This window comes from Acanthisitta chloris, unplaced genomic scaffold, assembly GCF_000695815.1.
Source record: "Acanthisitta chloris isolate BGI_N310 unplaced genomic scaffold, ASM69581v1 scaffold21018, whole genome shotgun sequence".
Taxonomy (NCBI): Eukaryota; Metazoa; Chordata; class Aves; order Passeriformes; family Acanthisittidae; genus Acanthisitta; species Acanthisitta chloris.
In genome coordinates, this window is record NW_008686738.1 from 8023 (window position 1) to 31637 (window position 23615).

At 52.2% G+C, this 23615-nt stretch overlaps 1 protein-coding gene across 1 annotated transcript in view; it reads right to left on the reverse strand.

Annotated features, from left to right (window-relative positions):
- Positions 1-23579, reverse strand: part of LOC103807577 (multiple epidermal growth factor-like domains protein 6) — a gene marked incomplete at its 5' end in the record, with an annotated part of 28516 nt that extends 4937 nt beyond the window's left edge. The window contains 16 exon segments of the mRNA XM_009080309.1: positions 345-476; positions 1372-1497; positions 3646-3780; positions 3973-4107; positions 4190-4318; positions 5735-5863; positions 6099-6230; positions 6442-6609; positions 6920-7042; positions 7822-7944; positions 8485-8622; positions 10191-10313; positions 10506-10624; positions 11457-11586; positions 17638-17760; positions 23479-23579. Of these exon segments, the coding sequence (XP_009078557.1) occupies positions 345-476; positions 1372-1497; positions 3646-3780; positions 3973-4107; positions 4190-4318; positions 5735-5863; positions 6099-6230; positions 6442-6609; positions 6920-7042; positions 7822-7944; positions 8485-8622; positions 10191-10313; positions 10506-10624; positions 11457-11586; positions 17638-17760; positions 23479-23579 (2066 nt within the window).
- Between the last annotated feature and the right edge of the window lie 36 nt (positions 23580-23615).

Genomic DNA, 23615 nt, shown 5'->3' on the forward strand with positions numbered 1-23615 from the left:
AAGAGGGAGTGACTGGGGGTGGCTGTGGAAACCCTCTCCCAACAGGTACTGCTCTGCCGAAGCACCCACACAGCACCAACACATCCTCAGCCGAGTGTGGGTGCTGAAGTATGAGTATGAGGGACTCGGCATTTTGTCTCCCTTTCTGCTGATGCAGAAGTTACCACTGTGGAGATGGAACTAGGGAGACTCCAAAGGAAGATCCCTCAATGAGTGAGGCAACAGGAACAGGCACAGTGCTCAGCCTGCTCTGCTGAGCGTGGCAAAGCCTGGTTGATCACTGGATGCTCTGCTCACTGGAGCAGGAGCTCCAGGTCTACCAGACCATCCCTCATTGCACTCACCATCCTGGCAGCGCTGGCCGGTGTAGCCTGGCAGGCACAGACAGGCTCCCGTGGCAGGGTCACAGCTGGCATTGTTGGCACAGTCAGGACAGATCTCCTGGCAGCCTGGTCCCCAGCGACCCTCGGGGCAAGCTGAGCACAGACAGAGAGAGAACACACAGCATGGGGATCAGAGCCCTGGTGGGAGCAGGAAATGTCTGTTTTCTGGGTTCCCTTTCTCCTTCGTGCACGACGTGGACTTCTGCTCAGCGACACAGCGAGCACAGCATGGCTTTGCTTGTTCCACAAACACTGTGCAAGCCCTCAGTAAGTGCTATTCTGAGCTCACTCCAGGACTTCCATGCCAATCTTGGATTTGCATCCACTCATGGGGAGCTCCAAGGGCTCCTTGCTGGGAAATGGTGTTGCTGGCACAAGATCTCCACAGCTGGGGTCACACCATGGACAGCACATCAGTCAGCGCTCCCAGACCCACTACGAGTTGCAAAGGAGGAGCAAAAGGCTAAGAACAGCTAAAACCAGGGCAAAAATCCTGCCCCAACTGCTCCTAAGCTGCTCCAGGGCCTGGAAAACAGGCTGCTCAAAATGTATGGTAAGCTCTGTGCATGTGGTTTTACTGCTCAGCCAAAGTCTTAGGAGCAGGACATCTATATGTGACTAATACCTTCCAGCTGCTGTAATACCCCATAATCATGCAAAAGCTTTTCATTTCAGATTCTCTAGTTTTCCAGCAGCTAAAGAGTAATCTGGTGAAGGCAATTAGAAACACACATTGGTAAAGAAAAGCTCCTCTCCTGTGTTAAGGACTGCAGCAACCGAAAATATCTTCATCTTCATGGTGTATGTTTACTTGTGCTTTCCTCAGCCTCAGCAGTGGAGTGGAATTGGCCCAGGCTGGTGCTTAAGACTTACCATTTTTTCTAATTTTCCATAAAGATGATTTCAATTGGATGTTTTTAAAATTAAGTTTAGCAGAATAAAACTAATAGCTCTACTCCCAAATCCCTCCCTTGGCGCGGTTGCTCACCTTGGCCGCAGTCGTGTCCCATCCAGCCGGGTGGGCAGCGGCACTGCCCCGTCGTCCGGTCACAGGGTGCCCCACCACAGGCACAGAGCTGCCTGCAGCCAGCCCCAAACATCCCCTCTGGGCACTCTGCAGGGACAACAGCAGGGTGAGAACCATCCCGAGACACCCAAGAGCACTTTACTGACCCCACAGCCCAAAGGAACCTTCAGGTCTGTGGGGAAATGCTCAACTGTGAGAGGCTCCCACACTGCTGCAGGAGACCATGTCCATGATTTACAAGGACAAGGACAAGAGGCCAAACTGGTCTCCAGTCTGTGGGCAAGGTCTTTGCAGAGTAACCACTGCCTGAGCCACTCTGCTCCCTCTGGGCTGGGGTGCAGCACACTGGGGTCACAGCCCCATGCTGAAGCTCTCCTTGACATTCCTAAGATGCTGTGAGGGTTTTTTACCACCGTGGCTGAATGCCTCCAGGGTCTGGGCACCAGGGCTGTAACAAGCAGCCAGGTTTGCTGCAGGACACAGATGTAAAGGAATAAAGAAGCATCCTCATCCACAGGAGGAATAAGCACTTTTCCTTCCCTCTGCTCTGGTTGCTGACACAGCTCAGTTAGCACTTTGTACCCTGTGCCACGATTTAGCAGCCAAGGAGTGACGTGCAGCCCGAGGGCCCCAGACCCAAAGATCCTCAAATCCTCCACGCTCACCCAAGCCAATGCTCAGTGATGCTGGGGCAGAGCAGAGCACACCGACGTTCACCGCCCGCCGAGGACACGCACCCCGCGCCTCGATTTCCAGGGACACAGTGGAGTTTTTGTTATTCCTCCTCTTTGCTAATTGATGGCAGATGTTTGTCTTCACCCTTTAATAATTTCCAGATCCGAACAACAGCCAAGAGCCTACTATTTCTATACAAATATTTGTGTTATTTCCTGTGACTTCCCCCTAAGGCTCCAGCTCCTTTCTTACCCTTCTTAAAAATAGCCCGAGTGGAGTACTCAGCCCTGCGAGGAGCCGAGGGCACTGGGGACTCTGGGGGCTCCTGGGGCTCCAGGGGTCACAGCATCCCACCACAGGGGGCTCAGGGCTGTGAGACCCTGCCCTGCAGGAGCTGCTCCCCTCTCTCCTGCTAGTGCTATGCAGCTCTGGCAGCACTTGCCTTGGGCCTGCAGCTCTGGTTCTGACCAAGAGCCCATCATCTGTCAGAGAGGTGCTCTGCACCACGACCCTGTGCTGGCAGATCAGTGAGGCTGATAGCTGTAACTTCTGGGCTAATGGAGTGCTTGACTAAACATCACTTAGTGCTGAAACTCGGGGGATGCTCTAATCCAAGCCCAGATTTGGCCACTGCCAGCCCCTACATGCAGTGTCTTCTGCTGCAGTCTGTCTTCAGTGTGGACTTCAGCAGTCCAACTTTTTGCATTCTCTGTGGGACACAACCCGCTGAAGTGGATTCAGGAGGATCCAGCCCCACAGGAGCAGGGGGAGATTGGCTTTCCAGTCGCTGCTCAGCTCTGTGGTTGGCAGAAGTTATTCTTTTGCAAGCACTGTGTTCATGTTTTGCAATCAGCACCTCATGCCAATGACTCACTGCCTTTAGGTTTACTAGAAACACCTTTGTCTGAACAAAGTCAAGCTGTCTGACACCCCAACCACCCCCAGGATCTTGAAATCTGCACCTTCAGAGCCTGAGTGTTAGACACAGTTAGACACACACAGAGCTGGGCAGTTCTGCCACGGTTCTGTTGGCTGCCCCTTCATGTGAAGGGCACTAAACTGCTCTAAGAGGTTCATACCGAGGCAGAAGTTTAAATCCTAATGCAAATGAAATGTAAACTTCTCTTTTGCACTTGCAGATCAAACAGAGTTTCAATATGGAACAGGGAACAGAGCAGAAAATGTGATACCGTTGTGCTGGGCACAGATTGCCTGGAAGGGAAAAGACATCAAGGGCAAGGGAAAGATAATTAGATCTCTATCACCTTCATCTGCAAATGAAGAGAGGGGCAGGATAAAGTGAGACCTTGTTCTCCTTTCCTGAACCAGACTCCTTTGGCATGAGGAATCCTGCTCCTCTGCTTTAGAGAAACAACAGTGTCTCACAGGGCCCTGCGGATGGAGGTTCCTGTGCCCCCCAAAGCCTCAACTCGTCACTCGTCAGATCCTCTGCACTGGGCTGGGGCTCTTGGGGGATTGTGCAATTGCTCTCATGTCGTTTTGTGAAGAAGAAGTGTGAGGAGTGGTGAGTTCACAGCACACAGCTCGGTCCTGCCTTACCTTGGTCACAGTTCTCCCCGTGGTAGCCTCGGGGACACTCCTTCTGGCACTCTCCAGTGACAGGGTCACAGGACACTCCTGGGGAGCAGCTACACTTCTTCTTGCAGCCATCCCCGTAATAGCCAGGCTCACAGCCTGTGAGCAGCCAGAGGAGAGAGACAGAAGGGGTGAAATTACTCCTTGCCCCTGGCAGAGTTGCAGCCTCAGGTGCTGAGCACCCTCCTGAGCATCACTGCCCACGGGTACAGCTGTCCTGGTGACAACTGAACGTGGCAGAGCGTGCCAAGCTCTCCCCGCAGAAACGAGCTCAGGAAAAGAGGCACTCACTGGTCTCACAGCGTGGGCCATGGTAGCCAGGCTTGCAGCGGCACGAGCCGTCGCGCCGGTCGCAGTCCTGCGTGTGAGGCTGCACACAGTCACACTCCTCTGAGCACCCCGCGCCGAACGCCCACCGCGGGCAGGCTGCGGGCACAGGGGCACACGTCAGGGCACAGCCCTTCCCAGGGACAAGGCTGGAGCCAAGGGAGGATGAGGATGGACATACCCAAGTGGCAGTAGCGGCCGTACAACCCGGGATCACACAGACAGGCTCCGTAAATCCGATGGCAACGCCCCCGGTTGGCACAGTTGCACTTTTTCCTGCACTGCTTCCCGAAAAATCCTTTAGGGCATCCTAGTAATAGAGAGAGAGAGATTTCCTGGGAGGATGAGGCAATTTCAGACAGGCATTTGATTCCCAGTAGAAAAACATCCCAGAAGCAGAGCCGTGCGTGGCCAGCGATGCACCTGGGCAAGGGATCCAGTCAGACTCCCTGCATCACCTCCAACCAGCTGGCTCAGTGTCCCAGGGGATGGCACTTGCTGCCACTCTCCACAGTGCCTCGAGGGCACCACCAGCTCTGCACCTGCTGGGACCAGTAACTGTGCTGGTTGGGCTGGAAATAACCCACCCACAGAGCTTTGGGAGGTCAGGGCTTTCCTACGTGGGAAAGTAACCCACAAGGCTCCTGCTGTTGATAAGCCACAGTGATATTTGCACTATTAAGGGTATAAAATTGCTGTTCTTTCTCTGTTATGCTAAAGATGTGGGTGTTGGAAGCACATGGCAGCAGGCTGTGCCAGCAGAACGCTCTGGCCAGCAGCAAGTGCCTTCTCCCTGCGACCAGAGCAGCAGAGGAAGTGCCACCCTGGGACAACAGAGCAATTCTGCATTGTTTATTTTAATTTTACCTTCCTGTTTTCTCTTTGTGCCCCCCAACCACCTCCTTCCCACAGAAAGGGATGGTCGGGGTATCTCTAGTGTTCATTTACATTCTGCTTCACTCTCCTCCCTCAGTAATAGCTCCCATATGCTCCCAACATGTGTCTGAAGCTCTTTTGTCTGAATGTCTGATTGTCTCACTCATTCTGAGCTTTCAAATTGTGTCCCCCAAATTTTAACCCTTTGGGAGCAAGAAACAAACACCACCAGCAGTGACATCTCCTTTGGGTGCTGTGAGTAGCTACTGCTGTCACAGCTTTGCAGTGCTTTGGGTTTTCTTCAGTGGGAAACACCTCCATGGTTTCCATGGAAATTGTGGTTTTGACATTCTTTTCTGTGTCTGCCACTGAATGCCCCATGAAATATATATATTTGCTCCCAGTCATGGCCGAGTAGCCATCAGGGACTGCAAAGGTCTCACAGTGCAAAGACCAGGCACACTCCCTGCAGCACTGTTTAGTGGGTGAGGAGTCCCTTTACCAGCTTTTCCTTATTAAAATGACATTTGTCCACACAAGACTCAGTGACCCATGGAGCCTGATGGAGCAGGGATGTGTTGGAGCTGCTCACACGGGGATGGCTCAAACAGAGAGCTGAAAGATGCCATCAGTGAACAGCTACAAAGGGACCAGTGTAGAACATCCCGTGGGAAACACTCTCAGGCTTCAGAGGAGCACAACTGGGACATCAGAGTGACACTGGAGATGGCCAGAACAGCCATTTATCAAGTGATGGCAAACACTCTGCTAAGGCGCTGATAGGCCAGAAAAGAGGAGAAAGGGAATCACCTCCAGCCCTGGGAGGTGAGCGAGGAGAGCAGGGACTCACCGTCCTGGCAGAGCTGCCCAGCCACGCCGGGAGGGCAGCGGCAGCTGCCACTGATGGGGTCACAGGTTCCTCCATTCTGGCAGAGGCAGGTCTGGCTACAGTTGCTGCCGAAGGTGCCAGCTGGGCAGGCTGGGGAGGGAGAGGGAGATGAGCCACAGCCTCACATGGCTGCACAGAATCATAGAATTTTAGGGGTTGGATTGGATCTTACAGGTCATCCAGTCCCAACCCCCTGCCGTGGGCTGGGACACTTCCCCACTAGACCAGGATGCTCAAAGGTTTCATCCAACCTGGCTGTGAACACTGGCAGGGTTAGGGCAGCCACCCAGCTCCCTCACCACTGCCCCCAGCACTGCTCACTCACTCTGGTTGCAGAGGATTCCAGCCCAGCCAGCAGGGCAGACACAGCCTGTCCCCTCAGCGTTGCAGGTGGCTCCGTTCTGGCAGTCCTCACAGGTCAGGCTGCAGTCAGGGCCAAATGTGTGCTCCAGGCAGACTGCAACGAGAGGCACCACGAGTGAGAACCTTCCAGCACCCCAGGGGGTTTGAGCAGAGAAATCCCCATGATGCCACCATGGCAAAGCTAAATGCAGCAGCCTGAAATGGGACCTGTGGGTGTGCTCACCAAACACAGCCAAACCCAGACTGCACCATTACTCCTGCAGAGTCCCAAGCAAAGCATGGCATTTACTGTCACTGCTGCCCACCGAATTTCTCCGAAAGCGTGTGCTCTCCTCTTGCTTCCATCTCCTCCTCCTCCTCCTCATAGTCATCGTTGAAGAGCTGTGTAAACTCATCTCTCAGGATGGCAACGTGAGGGACGGGGCGGATAACAGGGCGACGACCGTCCAGAGCTTCCACGGTGTCCTCTAGAGCTGGGGAACAGCGACAGAGGTGACAGTGCCAAAGAGGGAAAGGAGACAGGATCACTGGGAGGTGAATACTGGGGCAACCTCTGCAGTAGGAAAGGGACAACAGAGCTGTCTGTGCAGGGCTGGGCAATGTGGGTTGCAGGTTTCCAACACTGATCTCACTCCATATTGACATCTCTAAAACTTTTACAACTTGTTTCTTTGGGTTTTTTATGGCTAGAGTGGGCCCAGATCTATGTGAGAAGCTTTGACCTCACCCTTGCCACACAGGTCTGGCTGCTCATGCACCTGCAGCAGCAGATGATGTACTTACAGATGCAGCTCCTTCGGTCTTCATCCAGCTTGTGCCCAACTTCACAGCCACACTGGAACGACCCTGGCTGGTTCTGGCATGTGTGTTCACATCCACCATTATTTGAAGAGCACTCATCCACATCTGCAAAACATGTGATCAGTGTAAACAGAGCAGGTCCTCTGTGCAGGACAGGCTGTCTGGCCATGCAGCTATGGCTGATGACATCCTCTCTGCTGGGGATTTGAAGCCATTGACTCTAAAAACAGAGTGAAACTACCTCAGGGATCAGCAACACCTGGGTTTCAGTTCCTATCCATCACTAACTGTGTAGGCACAGGTGGGTGAGCTTGGCTCTTTACCTGTGAAATGCTGAGAGCTTTGGTAGTGAAAACAACTCATTAGTGGAATTTTTGCCCATGTTCTTTCTGCTGAGAAGGTGACTCAGAGAGCTGGCAGGAAAACTGGTATGAGCTGGGAGAAACTGGGAGAAACCTCTGGCTGTTCACACCAGGTCGGACAATCCCTTGTTCTCTTAATTAAAAGCTTCATTACTCACTGTCTTGGCTGTGCTTTATACAGACACTGTTATTAGCCTGAATCTCACGGGTGAAAGTGATGGGCAGCGTTGGCCTCTGGGGCTGAACATCAAATGGGTTTTGTGAGTTAATGGGGTCAGACCTGGAGCAGCTCACTCTGAGTTAACCTGAGCTGAACTCAGTGTGGTCAAAAGTTCCATCTGCAGCTGTGCTGGGCTTAGTGTAGGGGTCAGAACTGCTGAGTTGCCCTAACACTGAGCACACTGAGGGTGACAGCAGACAAACCAGAGTCAGAGGGCCCCGTTCTGTGGGTGCCTCCTGCCCTGCTGCGAGGCTGAGCCCTGTGTAGGTTTGCCTGGAGCCCAGTGAGGGGTTTGTGCTCACCATCACAGCCACAGCCATCCGTGCTGAGCCTGTACCCAGCATAGCAGGCACACTCATAGCCCCCAGGGTAGTTGTAACAGTCCTGCTGACAGCAGTGAGAACCAGTGTCACACTCGTTGATATCTAGATGGCAAACAAAGGGTGCTGGGTGTTAATACACTGTGCAGTGGTGACAATAACTCTTTAAGTTGCTGCCTGACTAGTTCTAGTTAGCTTTTACTGATCTCCTGATGAATGCTGGGCTCCTCTTGAGCTCCTCTTAAAATCAGGGAGCTTTGTGTTAACAGATCTTCCTCCCCATCCGAGGGAGGAATCCCAGGTGCCCTAGGCCTGTGGGAAGTTCACTGTGATTTCCAGTTTGACATTGCTGTTACAGGTTTTGTGTGCTTACAAGAGAGGTGATTCCAGCTGTACCACTGTCTCCTGCTTAGAGCAGTTCCAGCAGGGAAAAACTAATTGGTTTGGAAGTCATAATTGCTGTCCAAGTGTATCTTGAGTGAAGGTTGGAGAACGTCTCAGAGCAAAGCAACATCTCCTCTCCTCTCACTTTGCATCTGTTTCCAGTCTCATTAACCTGTCTGTAGTGCACATACACAGCAGCTAACAGAGATCCTCATCATTACCCAAGATGTGCTTGTGAGTCAAGTCTGGACCTTCCCTTACCCGTGCACGACTTCTGGTCCTCCTCCAGCCGAAAGCCAAAGTTGCAGGTGCAGACTGGGCCAGAGCTGGTGTGGTGGCATGTGTGGGAACAGCCACCGTTGTTGGCCTCACAGCTGTTCACAATCTCCATCTCTATTCCTGGAAAAGTCAGAGTGGTTAGACTCCTGTGTGACACAGCTCTGCCCATGCCTGCCCTCGGTGCCGTGCTCCGGTTAGCTCCTGACACCACATTCTGCTGAGGAGGGGGATCTGCAGTGGGAAAGGATGGAAATAGCTCTGCACAGAGGCCACTGCTGGGCTGGGAAGTGGGGTATAAAAAGAAACCAAAGGGTCTCACGCAGCCTCTTAGGGACAGAGTCCTGGAGAGGCTCTGGACAATCTCTGGGATGAACAGGCTGCGGATGAAACTGCTCCTGCTCCTGCCAAGCTGCAGCGTCTGCTGCCAACCAAAAGTTGGCTCAGCCTCAGAGCAGAGCTGTTCTGGTGCCAGGGAGAAATGGGAGCAGCAGAATACAGCTAACTAGGGAAATATCCAGATGCCTACAGCGAGAAACGTTAGTTCCTGACATGTCAAAAATGGTCGGCACAAACATCAATCGCAGCCATAGATCATCTGAGCTTGGCAAGGTTTCTGTAAACTTGTCTAGTTAATTAAGCTTTCTTAAACTAAAAGGAACTTGTTTCATGGAGCTTTGACTCAGTGTTGAACCTCAGGAAAACAATTTCTGCCTTCAAGAACATTTTTAGAGCTTTCTGTGTGTTCAGACCCAAAGAAAGGGAGTTTGATGCTTCCCAGTGGATCTGTGCTTGTCAAAAACAAAAGCTGCGCCACAGGGGAAGACAATATTCCATATTTCACAACATGGTTATCATCCCTCTCTCTCTATTTCCTATTAATGCAGAACAAGCAGGGGTTTGCATTAAAATGTGCTAGAATGGGCAGGAACATTTTCTGTGCAGGAAGGCTGCTTTGTGCTGCAGTTGGCCCCAAAGCTCTGTCAGTGGTGATGCTGTGAGATCAGCTGTGGTCCTAGGAAGGTATTTGTGTACATGTAGGCTCTTCAATATCATGTCATCAGCCTCACACTGCTCTGTTTGATGCCTCTCAAGACTCATTTATGGGTTGTGAAGCCTTACCCTCACACCCTCGGCAGGCTCCAGCAGCTGCACAGGTGGAGTGCACAGCTCCCAGTGACACCAGTTGCCAGCACTGGGCCTGCCACGGTGGCTGTCATCGTGAGGGAGCTGCTGGTGCTGAGAGCTCTGGTTCAGGTCGTCCCTGCTGTGTGCATCAGCTGAACAAAGCTGCACGGACAGTCTGGCTCACTCTTGCATCAGTGTTTATTTCTTTCCTTGATGGGAGCAGATGTGATCCCTTCACTGGCTCAGTTCCTTCCTCAGTGACACATCTGCAGCTGACTGAACTCGGCCAACGAAGTCCCCAAGAGCAGAACTTGGCTTATGTGGAGCCAAATGGCTCCAAATCAAATGCCTAAACCAGCAAAAAGTAGCTTCGGACTGTCTTTAAAAATCAGACCAAGTTTTTTATCTTGGTGGGAGAGTAAGCAGCCACAAACCTGCTTGGGAAATTCCTCAGAAAACGCTGCTCTGGCTCAGCCCTGGCAATTCACAGAGGGCAGTGACAAACACGTGCAGAAGCCAACCTGACCCCGTCCCACCGCGCGGGCTCTGCCCGCAGTACTCACGGTAGCATCCCCTGCCATCCGCCCCCAGCTCGTAGCCTGGGTTGCAGGTGCACTTGAAGGAGCCACGAGTGTTGAGACACTGGTGTGCACACATGGCCAGTCCTGTCAGGCACTCGTTCACATCTGCAACAGGTGAGCAACCAGTGAGCAGAGCAGGCTGAGCCACGAACACCCTTCCAAGGGGACAACTCTTACTGTGTCTGAGTTGTTCACTGGTTTCTCACGCCCCAAATTCTTCCCTGGGTCCAGCCCAGCAAAGGAGCAGAGTTGAGAGTTGAGAACTGAGTTCCCAGGGAAGGCTAGCAGGGCACTGACCTTCGCAGGCCTTGCCGTCGGGTGCCAGGCGGTACCCAGGGTGGCAGTCGCAGCGCGCGCGGCCGCGCTGGCTGTGGCACAGCTGCATGCAGCCCCCGTTCCTGTCGGCACACGGGTTCCTCCCTGCAGGGCAGAGCACAGAGCAGGGTCATTCCAGACACGTGGCATTGCTGGGGAGCAGAGCACCAAGCAGCTGTGCCCAGCAGAGGAGTCTGCAGGCTGAGAAATCCTGTTCTGCATCAGGCAGGAAATCCCTGTTACTGCTTCGCTAACTGCTCCATCCGGGCAGGAGGGTTTGCGTGGTGTGAGATCCTGCAAAAGGCTGGCACTAGGCACAGCAAAACCCTTCCAGGAGAAGCTTGGCACATCTCTCTGCAGAGATTGCAGAGCAGGTGCTGGCAATTTGCTCCAAGTGCTCCTACCAAGAGGTTTTCCAATCTCTGACCTGCTCCGGGACCTGCACAGATGCTTCAAACTCCACCAGCTGCTGCAGTTCTAATATCCCAGTTGTTGCTTTTCCCTTAGCAACTTCACAACTAAAGACTCCCCTCCTCCTGTCTCTTGAATGTCAACTGCTATGAATGAGGAGATCAACCTTGTGCTCCGTCCCCTCTGTCTTCTCCCCCTCCTGAGCTGGGAGCAGGTCAGCCAGAGAGCTGTCTGAATCCGAGGGGGAAGATCCCATCCCACTGCCACACGGTGCTGTTCCTCCACTCTCACAGCAGCCTGAGCCTTCATACAATTTCATTATTGTTGGCCACACTCCTGCAGCTCTTCCTATCCTTTGGAATAAGCTGCAGGATACATCCATGACAACAAAACATCCAGAGTTTTTACTGGAAATACCCCAGCCCGAGCTGTTGGACATCTGAGTGTGCTGGTGAGTGCTCCCCAGCCCCAGCTCCCAGGTGGAAGCTCTGCCTCCCCAGCCCCTCGTGGTGCCCAAGGGACTCACAGACACAGTGTTTGCCATCCTCCTGCAGCTGGAAGTTGTGGCGGCACTGGCAGCGATGCTGTGTCAGCGTCACCTGCACACAGTCGTGTTCACAGCCACCGTTGTTCAGGGCACACGAGTTCACAGCTGCAAGGCAAAGGGACAGCAGGGTTGTCACCAAGAGGATGGCACCAAGATGAGCAAATGGCACTGGGATGAGTGAAGGACACCTGGATGAGCCACTGGCACAGGACCAGGGCAGATCACACACCCTTAGAGCACTGCTCAGGAGAATGCAAAATTGGGGCATGTTCAGCCCATGCTAAAGTGATAAGTTCATTAGCAAGGAGCATGTGAAGTGGGAGATGTTGCTGTAAACACCTGTGGGCAGTGCAGAGGAGAAAACCCATTACCGTGCCAGCAGGACCCTTGAGATGGGACCCTGCTCTTTCGAGGGAAGAACAGCTCAACAGTACTGGTTAGGAACTCAGAATCACTCTTCATCATCAGAGATCCCAGCCTCTCCTGGAAGGTGAGACCAGGACACAGGGGTCTGGGTTAGGCCCTGTGCAGCAGCACATGGGAGGGAAGCCAGGACCAGGCTTGTTTCCTGCCAGGCATCCGCCCGCTCCCAAGGGCACCGTGTCAGCGAGCAGACTGCTCACTGCTGCTGCCCAAACTCCCAACATCCTCTGCCAGCACAGCCACTGCAGGTGCTCCGAGATCTGTGCTCCAGCATAGTCAGGTTTTTCTGTAACAAAATGATGTGGAAAACTGAATTTCTGGCTCAGTGACACGCGAAAAATCACTGACTGCACAGGGCGAGGCCCAGAAGGTATTCCCAGTTCTGGGAATGCTCAGGGAAAAACGTTTTAAGATGTTTAAGATCCTGTCCATACTTCAATCAGGTGTAACAGCCCCCAGCTCAGGGTGCTGACCAGGGTAGTTCTGCACGGCCCCTGGAACACGTGGGCTCAGGGATGCTGTGCCCAGCAGTGTCACCCAGCAGGAGCACATGGAAATACACTGGCAGGAATTCGGATTTCATCCCTAGTGCAGCAGGACTGGGAATTGAGATTCCCAACTGGTGTTCCTGGCCCTGCCGTGGAGTTTCTGTGTGGCCTTGCGCAAGGAGCCCAAAGGATTCCAAACAGTCAGAAAACAGAAGGTTTTGCCTAGGCTACGGCACAAAACAGACCTCATGACAGAACATGTGGACTGTCCTCTCCTTACAAGCCTGCTAACATCAGCCAGCATGGACACAGCCCTCTCCTGCCCCTCCCTGTAAACTGGGATGTCTCTGTGGGACAAGCAGAGGACTGGGATGGATAACTCAGTGTGTGCACCTTGCAACCAGCCATGAGGCTGAGTTTTCCTGCTTGTTTTTACTGCAGATACCCAGGACCACTGACCTCGTATCCAGGAGACATCTGAGCTAGAAAACAAAGCAGGGAAGGCCTTTCTGGGGCAGAATTCACAGGCTCTGTAGAGGAGCATGGTGTAATTACACACCTCCAAATGCTGAAAAGCTCCTCTTGGACTACCACATGTCTCCCAAGTTATCCCACCTACTCTTTAACTGCGGAGCAACTCAGAGACTGCTCCAAAGAGGTGTCCCTAACGGGAACTGGGAAATGGCCTTTAAAGTCTGTTCTGCCTCTCAGGAGCTACCAAAGTATCACAACCCACTGCCCACCACAGCTGGGTGGGTGACACACAGCTCAGCTCGTCCCTGGTCCAGGATGGAAAACCAGCCCTGGCTTCCCTAAGCAGAATGGTATGATGCATCGTGGTCTCACATGTTTCTGACCTATTCTTCAAACTCCAGAGTAAACTAATGTGCTGGCTCTGAGGAATCCTAAGAGAAAGCTAAAAATAACTCTAATGAAAACCATCTCTCCCCAGGCTGATCCTTCAGGTGATCACAGTGCCCTCCACAACCTCTGGAGCTCTGGAAGCAGGAGAGCCTGGAAAACAGCTGCCAGTAGAAGTCTCTGCTTGTAACACATCTCTGAATCCCAAGGCAAGTTGGGTCTATACTCCTGTACATTAGTGAAAACAAATCTCTGGCTCAGGAGGAAAATAAAAAGCAAAAACGTGGAGGTTTTTCTGCACACTGTTCCCCTGCAAACACTGCACCTTTACTTGGAGGTCAAGCATTAAAAAACTCAACTTCCATTTTTATGCCTGTAATTAGCTAAACAACATTTGGGGGAGCAAAAGCAACATAATAGGGTGGAGGTTCTGCCATACACAACATACGTCTGGAGCAAGGACTCACGTTTATGTTAGCTGTGCTGACATTGTTCCCTTAATCCATTTGGAAGGGAACAACAGAAATACTCAGCGTTCCTGAAAAGCTCCGGGTCAGAGTTACACTGCTCAGGCTCTAGCAGAGATGGGTGGTCATTTAAAAATATTCTGATATATTAAAGTGTTTAATAACATATATTCAAAAATAGCTATAAATAATGTGCTTGCTGGAGTGCCTTTTTTTGTCAGAGGGAGAAGTAAAACAATGCTGATGAATGCCAAAACATTCCTTCAGCTGGGAAAAGCACTGGGCCAGCGCAGAACAAGCCAATGCATCTTACATCTGAAATAACCTCCCAGGATGCCACGATTCAGATGATTTTGCAGGCTAAATAGTGGCCTCCTTGCAAACTTCTACAGGACAGCTTTTCAGAGTGGAAAAAACTAAAGCCTGAGTTCTGCCACACGAGATTTCAGCAGAGAGAACCCCTGCAAGGCTGGAGAGCATGTGCAGATTGCTGGGAGAATGGCAAAGGTGAAGCATGAGACTGCAGAGGTCTCACAGAGTGTTTTCTTTCCTCTCGTGTCTCTTTCAGTGTCACCTATTTGCTATCACACCTACTCCTCAAGAGGAACAGCCCTCCAGGCCCCTCCCTGCTCTGTGACCACACAGCAAGACCAAAGGGCTGCACATGCTGCTGTCCCAGACCACTGGGGTGATGGGAACCAGAAGTTCTCCTCTGCCAAGAGACTTATCCACGGGGAAGAAGTGATTGGCATCCCTGGCTATACATGAGCCCTAGAGTGTTGGTGGCACGGGCACGATGAGCCAAACATGTCTTGTACCACCACAGAGAGATGCCAAGGGGCAAGGGGCTCTGCAGCACCCCAGCTGTGCTGAGACATGAACTGGTGCCATTCAAGGACTGGGAACAGCAAGACAAAACAAGCTGATTGTGATCGGTTTGGGTGTCTTTACCCCAGAGCAAGGGCTGCTCACTCTGGTCTCCTTAGCTGGCTCCTCGTGGAGTCACAGCCAGCAGACCTCGCCGCTGGCCTTGTTTTAATTACTGCTGGGGTTTTTTTTTCTGTTTACAGAACCACTCTAAAAATATTTCCATTCCCAGATGCTTTGCCGAGCCTAACATTTCTGTGTGGACGCTGCCAAATCCAGTGTCATCCTGAGCATTGCACAGATCTTTGCAATTACGGCTCAGACAGATTTTCCACAGATGATGTTTCGGCGTCTGCAAGAGGAACCTTCCTTCCATCCCCTGTCTGAGGGGAGTGCAGGGCTGCTGAAAGGTGCTGCTCTGAGATTCTGACCCTCTCAGGCCTAGGAAATGGATGAGGAGGGATGAAGGGGATGTTGTTATCACTAACTGAGCGTGGGGAATGGGTCAGTGTGACAGCAGCCTAACAGAGGAGTTGATTTAACACCTGAGCTCTGCACCCTCCAGCTGCTCTTCTCTCTCCCATCTGCAGCACCTTTCCTTCAGATCCAAGTGACTTGCCATCAGCAGCAGTGAGCTGACACAGGCAGCTGGAACCAGAACTGAGTGGGACATTCCCTTTGGCAGTGTCACACAAACCCATCGATTCTAAGAAAAACTGTGACTGGGCGAAGAAAAGATCAAATTCTTTCAAATGTGCCATTTGTCTGCAAAAACAAAGGTCTCACCAAGCACACATGGGCACTGACCCTCTGCACACACAGTTCAAACCCACACAAACCTCCTGCACAGTCCTTCTGCTCACTGCATCACTGCTACCCTTGAGAGTCCTCCGTCTGAACTGCTCCTAATACGAATAGAGATCCATCATGTAACCCCAAACTGATTTACCCTAACCTCAGACGATTTCCAGAAACATGTTGTGTGTTAATCCAGACCATCTCTCTGCTCCACAGGCCAACAAAAGCAATTGGCTCCCATTAATCCCTTCTCCTTGGCCTGGCCTGCATCCCTGTGCTGAAACGGTGGAGAAGGACCTGGAGATCTCAGCTTCCTGCTCCTGCCCATGTGGTTCTGATACAGAAAGAGGTAATTTCAGGACGTCCAAGGCCTCTTTTTGTTCCGTTTCACTTTCAAGAGAAGCGGCTGCTCCTCCTCTCCCTCCCTCAGCAGTGACTTCTATATTTGAACAACAAAGGCACAACGAAAGGATCTCGCCTGGCTGAGCTGCAGAGTACCCACAGCACCAGCAGTAGGTGGGAGAACATGGTTTTGAGCTGGTTTTGTACTCTCCTGAGCCAGACCCCAGGTACCAGCTAACCCTGGAGAGCTACCTCAGCCACATCGCAGGGACTGTGGAGTGCTGTGCTCCAGGCACTGCCACCAACTCTTCATCAGAGCCTTTGTGAGGACTGGAAAACATCAAAGGAATCAGATCCATGGTCTGACAGACCTGAACTAAAAATGTCACTATGCTCTTTCTGTCCCCAAAACATCTCCTACAGTTCATCTCTGTCCTTGGCCCCAAGTTTCCTACAAAGCAGGTTTGCAGTGCTGGGCACAGGCAGCAGGAGCAGGGCAGCCCTGCCTGCCTGGATCCATGGGACTGCTCTGCCTGGCACAGCCACGCTGCCAGGTCAGCCTGAAGAGCAGAAGAAAAGGATGGAAACTGCTTTTAAAGAAGAGATTCCTCCCTGTAGTAATCCCTTTTACCCTTTCTCTGGAGACTCTTCCACCTTCTGGGGCTGACACTGTGGAGAACTCCTGATTTCAGCTTGTCCCACGTTTTATTCCATGAGGCAGAGGCAGCAGCATCGCTGCACACCACAAGAAAGGAGCAGCATATTCTGAAGACAATTAGGAGATGACAGACCACAACACACTTACATGCGAACAGCAGCAACGCGTCACCGGCGGCACGAGCGCTCAGGGTCAGAGCTGGAGCAGCGAGCAGGAGTGGTTGGCTTTGTCCTTCATGTGCCATCCTTTTGCCTCTGGATTTTTCCAGCAAAATATAGGGCTCTCAGGGAATTTGCACATTAAGTCTCACTGTGGGTTTTGGGTGTTTTCAGGCAGTGGAGGCAGCTGTGGCCAGATGTGCATCTGTGCAGCGCTGGGTACCACTTCCCTGGTTGACTTTCTCCTGCTCACATCACCATTCCCAACTGGAATCAGCTCACACAGCAAACCCTGGAGTGTAACTGTATTCTGAGAAAACCCACAGTGGCCTCTGGAATACCATCACCCAGGAATTCTTTCCACTTGTATGAAAATAACCCTCAAATAATGGAAAAATGTGTCAGATGAGGCTATGAGGGAGAAGAGGTTTAATTGAAGCAGCAGCAGATGCTGGAGGCAGACTCAGAGTTCAGCTGGTTCCACTCTGAGTCTCTAGTTTGAGGCAGGAAGACAATACTTCAAGAACTTGGCCCAGAAATCAGCTGCAAGGCAAACCTGGCACCTGAATCACAATGTCTGGAGATGTACCATCCAAATGGATGTGTGATCAGCATCCCAAGGAAGAGGATTTGGGGATTGTTATGGCCACAGTTCCCCACACATCTCTGTTTATTGCCACTTGGGTGGCACACCTGGTGCCCACAGCATGGGCTGTAGCTGAGGACTAGAACAAGCCTGACTTGAAACTTCTAATCATCTAGTTTGTATATCTGTTCTGAAAATTCTGTATCTGATGTGTCCTGAATCAAAAGCAGAAGCATCAAAGCACTGGAAGTTACTTCTCCCAACCAGAATAAACTCAGGAACCGCAAAGCAGCCACAGTTCTACGTGACCACATGGAAGAACAGCAATGAACCCTAAGAAACCTCTTAGGGAAGACAATCAGAACACGACATCCATCAGCATCACCTCCTGCTCCCTGCACAGGGCGTGGGTGGGAGTGAGGAAGCAAAGGGAGTGTTTTCTGCACACTGCCATGGGTTTACCAGGAGGAGAAGGGTAAGGGAGTAAAGTCCCCACACGGTGCCTTACCGAGGCAGGTCCTGCCGTCCGCGTGCAGGCGGAAGCCTGGTCTGCACTCGCAGTAGTACGAGCCCAGGGTGTTCACACACCTCTGCTGGCAGCCCCCGTTGTGGACCTGGCACTCATCAACATCTGTGGAAAAACAGAGATGGCAAATAACTCAGAGGAGAGGGCACGAGGGTGTCTGAGGTCAGTGCTGTTTATGCTCCATTGCCTGACTCGGGGTTTGAGGAATGTGTGCAGAGGGAACAAGATGGACTTTTTGTTATGTTCCATCAGCCAAGCTGTTTCCAAAATTCCAGGGGCAAACCCACAATCAGTGAACAGCAACAAAAAAATGGCATCTTATTTGTCAATCAGCAGCACAAACCATCCGTTGGGTCTACTGGTGTTTCTGTGCTCTGTCTGCACCTTCAGCCTCCCACATACCTCCCCACGACCTAGGAGCTGTGAACCCACCCCGACCCAGCCAGCACTGCTCTTAATTAGATAAAGAAACACTTCCTGAGTGAATCACAGCAGGGTGTGGGCACAGCTGTGTCCCTGCACGCCAGCACTGCAGGAACCTGCCCAGCACCCATGCCCCGACTGCTCCCCCCGGGGAGCCAAAGGGCACCAAAAGCCACGGGGAAAGAAGAAACGCAGCCCTGACTGAGCCTGTGCTGCTATTTCACATTCATCAGACTAATTGCCAAGACAATCAGCGAGCAGCAAGGGAAGGTCTAGGTCAGGGATGGAACGGGAAGCGAAGTGGGAAAGGTGACGCCTGTTTGACTTGGTGTTTCTGAGATACACAGTGTAGTGTTGCTGTTTTCTCAGGCTGCTTGTCATTAGAAGACTTCACATGAAAACCTCAGAGCTCAGGAAAACCCACTGTGCCTTCTGTCCTAGTGATGCCCAGTGACCCCCCAAAGTCCTGGCTGTGCTGTGCTCCTCCTGAGAGCTTCCACTGCAGCTCTGGTCTCCACTGACCCACCAGAAGTGCTGATTTCTGCACTGCCAGCTCTTGCCTTATTTCAGCCTTTTAGAAGGTTTTGGTATTTTCTGCCTGTATTTTCCAAGGCACTTAGTTTCGACAGAAATGAAAATGAGAAGATTTTTGAGGTGGAACATAAGCTTTGAGTGATGCTCTCTAAAGAGTGAGCCAAAGCCAAAGTGACTTTTCAGGGGGAAAATGCTGCGGCTGAGTCTGAGATGCTGATCAGAGCAACCTAACTCTGAATCATTTTCCTCTGCAGACGCTTTACATGACTGGGATGCTGCAGAGCCCTAGAGCCTGAGGCACTGATTGCTCATCTCTAAGGGCAAGATTAGCTATTCATACCCCAAACTGGCTCTACTCAGCACAAGAACAGGAAAACTGGGGTTTGGTACGGTTTTATTTGGCATAATAAAGTGTTTTGGTCTGAATTTAAATGACTATTCCACTGCTTCCCTTCAACTCTAATCTGAAACCACTGAGAATTTACCATCCAAGAAAGTTAGTGATGTGTTGAATAAACTTCTTTCTTTCACCCCATTACTCATACTCAGTAATTTTACATCTCCTCTCTCAATGTCTCCTCTTCCTCCTTTGCACTTTTCACCCTCTAAATCTCTGTGATTCCAGAGGGCTGTTCCCACCTCAATCCCCTCTGTCTCAACCCCCCTAGGCCACTTGGAGAGTGGCCAGTCCTTCCTTGAACCATGGCCACAGAATCACCCATCACCTTCATCCCCATCATTCTGTTGTCCCTCCTGGAGCCTCCCTTATCTCCTCTGCGGTACCAGTGAGATTTTGGGGCATACACTACACAATGGTATGACCAAAATAAAATCATCCCCAGGGGCAGAGAGGGGTCAGATCCAACAGCAGTGGCAGCAGCATCTCCAGCCTGCACAGGAGTGCCCAAGGCTCACCAGTGAGTCACCCAGGGGTTTGGAGCTGCTCCCAGGGCCAGGAGGAGAATCCCTGTGAAGGGTCACGTTGCCCTCAGTGATGTCTTGGCAGCACAAGGACCCCAAACCCTACGTGACGCCTGGCGAGCTGCGGTTTGTGGCACGGGCGGGTTATTTTCCTATTGGAGAGCTGACAAAATCTGGTTGAAATTAGTATACCAAAGGAAGAAAATGAGAAGCATACAGGCTCCTCTTCAGCTGACTCTGAGCAAGCCAGAGCTGTGCCAGAATGAGCATGCCAAGCCCTTGTCCTTCCTGCTCCTCTGTGCCAGCATGGACAGGACAGGAGGTGCTGGCCAAAGCCCACCAGGCAGGACCCAGCGCAGCAGGAGCTGGGGAGAGGGATTTGGAGCACTGGGGAGGGAAACTTCCCTTCCAGGGAAACTGGAGTTCATGTCCTCATCTGCAAGGACAGGAGAAACAGCCAATGCTCTTGTCAGCCTCTTCCTTGAACAGAAACCATCCATCAGAGCTCCGACATCAGCTACGTGGACCACCATGGGGAATGCTGCAATCCAGCACAGGAAGATGAACACTAAACCAAAAACCAGAGGATGGAGCAAGGAGGTGGCTGTGGCTCCCTGGCCATGCACAGGTCCCTCCAGAAGGAACACTGATTTATCTCTAACAAGAGCTCAATGTCAGGAGAAAGAAAGTGGCAGCAGCAGCTCTGCAGATTATTAACCATTCGGCACAGAGACAGTTTATCTCCTCGCAGGGCTGAGGAGGTGATGGATCACAGCTGGAAGCTCAGGCAGGAGATACACTGTGGAGTTCACTCTGCCTGGCCAAGCAGCAGTGCCAGGCTGTAATCCCTGCAGCAATTAGCCTGGATTACAGAGCAGGGCTGCAGGGAAGAGGTTAATTAAAATCCATCGAGATGAGCATGTGTGGGATTTAGTGACGTTATCTTTCCGGTACTAGTTTGTTGAAGCTAATTCAGCAATTTTAAGAAGCAAAGAGACTGGAGGGAGAGACTGGGCAGGGGAGCATGGCACCACTGCTGCCATCCTGTGCCACAGACATGGATTGGGAACTCAGGGCATCAGAAAGGAAAACCCCTCTGCATCATTTTATCACAGCCCTGACCATGAACAGGCTGGAGAATTCAGCCCTGGTATTCCACATTCCCTGTGTGCAGACAGGACTGGGCCAAGGCAAGGTCCAACCATGCAGTGAGGCCATGGGAGAGGATGATGCCTCATCCCCCTCTGCTGCCCTGGAAGCCTTTCCCTCATCCAGGCTAAGGAAAAACTGTACCTGCCTCAGGCTGGTCTTGGCTGGGAATGTGAGTGACTCACTGGAGAGAAGGAGAAAGGCCATTTGGGGTGGTCAGAACACCTCCACACCCTCAGCTTTCACAGTGCAGTAAACTAGGAATCTGGAACAGCCTGAAGGCTCGTAAAGAGCTCCATGGAATTTCTGGAGCTGGTGTTCCTCCCACTGCAGCCTCTCCTGGACAGGCTTTCCCATGCTACCTGTGCCATCCTCACAGCAGATTCCAAAGGCACTTCAGGAACGGAAGCACGAGCTTTACAACAATCTGACTAAGTGAAAAAGCACCAGGGAGCTGCTTGCCTCAGTCCCCCTCTTTATCCTCAGCTCACCTTTTCCCACCTGTGAGCACAGCAGCTGGGAGAGTCTCCTGCTCCCACTTGTGCTCCTGTCACTGTAATTTGGCATTTCTCAGCACGGGGCAGAGGTGCACGTAGCAAGGAGCAGACAACCTGCTCCGGCCTCACTGCCTCCCTCACCCACCCCAATCTCCTTCCCAGCTGTTTTACCCCACTCCCCGTTCAGGCTGTCCCCTGGGTAGAAGATGCCCCTGTGCAGACACACAGGGCTTGGTCCCTGTGCCACACTGAGGACATCGACGGCACAGAGGTGACCACTGACATGGACCCAGGAATGGATGGATGGGAACACAGGTCACTAGGGAAGGAGTTAATGGAAACCACACGGTCAAACAGCAGCGACCAGCTCTGCTGATTTCTGACCGTCTAGAGGTTCATACAGAGAACATCAAGGCACCAGCTCTACAGCACTGTGGTGCCTGACTGCAAACCCAGCAGAGCACAATGCTCCTCCTGTACGGGCAGCTGTGCAAGGACACAACCCCCAGCACTGCCACCAGCCATTGCACCAACACCAGGACCCAACAGAGCCCTGTTTGTACACACAGGGCACATTAAGGCACTCAAGACCTCAATGAAACCCACACCACTATTACACAAACCACCTCTTGACTCTCCTGCCACGCGCCGAAGCCGCCGATGATGTGCAACACAGCAGAGCCTTGTGCTGTGGCAGCTGCCTGGAGAGGGGACACGGCTGCAGGGACACGTGGGCTGTCTGGGTGGGCAGATGGGGATGTACTGCAAGGAAACCAGCACATGGACCCGAAAAACCACACCAGGAGAACACCTGGGACCCGAAAATCACACCAAGAGAATGTCTGCTCCTACCTGTCAAAGAGAAGCTCAAGCAGCAAAGGAAAAAATCAACCAAACCCACAGTGGTACCAGTTTAGGATGAGCCACGAGGTGGATGGACACGAGAAAACCCTTAGCTGTGCAGCTCCAGAGGTGCCTCACACCAAGGCAGGACAAAGCCACGAGCATGGACAGAGCTACCTGTGCATGGAGCCGAGAGAAGAGGAATCAGGATCCAGTGAATTCTGCGTGAGGGAAGGGAAGGCTGGAGGTTTATATTCCAGGCACAAAGCCGGATCTCGGGAGCTTGTCTTGGAGAATTACTGAGCAAGCACAGTTGGATGGAGACAGCAAATGCGATCGGAGTTCGAGACAAACATCTGATCTATAAATAACAAGGCAGTGACTCGCCTTGTTTCTGCAGGTCTGGCACATCATACAACTGCTCTGATATCACTTCAGAACCGACTGCTTGGGGCATTTATTTATTAGCATTATCTCATGGTGAGATAATGCATTCCTTGATGTCTACATTACTCCCAAGCTTCCCGAGTCTTTAGTGACCTTCACATATTCCCCATTATTTCCTAAATTTCACAAACTTTTCCTGCCAAAGGCAGCTGAGAGCACCCGGGGGAGGAAACAGGGGGTGTGCACTGGCAGAACTCACACCTCATTCCATGTCCTCATCTACCATCTCCCCTAAGTGCTGCACTCACACATGCCACAGGATTACCAGGGACTCCATCCCCTCTACCTGCTCAATGGGAAGCTCCAGCTGGCCAAGGGCTTCCCACGCAGCAGGAGGCTGAGAAGTGGCTTACAACAGACACTGCTGAGTCTGAACGTTTCAGTGCAGAGAAGTAATCCCCAAGATGTGCCTGCATCCCCCAGCCATGCCCACACACTGCCCAGCTCCAGCCACTGCTGCTGGAGGATTCTCCCAATGCCAAGCAGCACTAAGTCTGTCCCACGTGAGACACTTCCCCAGCCCAGCCAAACTCAGTCAGCCTCACAGAAAGGCAGAACTTTTTCACAATAAAACAGTATCAAATTTCACTTTTCGCCCTGCACCAGGGCAAGATCCTTTGGAACTGAGGAAACAACGAATCCATGCACCCTAACAAAACACATGCATTTGGTTTTTTCAAGGAGTGTGGCACAGGAGCTGTCTTTAACCCAGACACACAGCAACCGATGGGAAGGAACTCCTGTTTCTTTCCCCTTCTGTCAGAGGTGACTTTTCAGAGTAACAAACCCACTGAATGATAACACATATATTATAATAAATAAAATAATGCAAAGCACAGACAGAGGCAGAGCCAGGTCACCAGTCTGTCCCCTGGGTGGCTACCAGCCTGGGACCCCCACCTGGCAGAGGGGACTCTGGGGACAAACCCCTCGGGGGAGAGCCCTGTAAGCAGCCCCAGCTGCACAAAATCCGAGCAGAGTTTGGCTCTGAAGGGACCGTTGCACGTACCTGGCCGCAGGTCAGGGTACCCTGCCCGCCCCAGGTAACAGGGGTAGCAGCTCCTCCACAGGTAGCTCCGGTAGTTGTCGCCGGCAGAGCCAGGGATGCCGCTCAGGCAGCCGAGACACCACAGCAGCGTCCAGGGA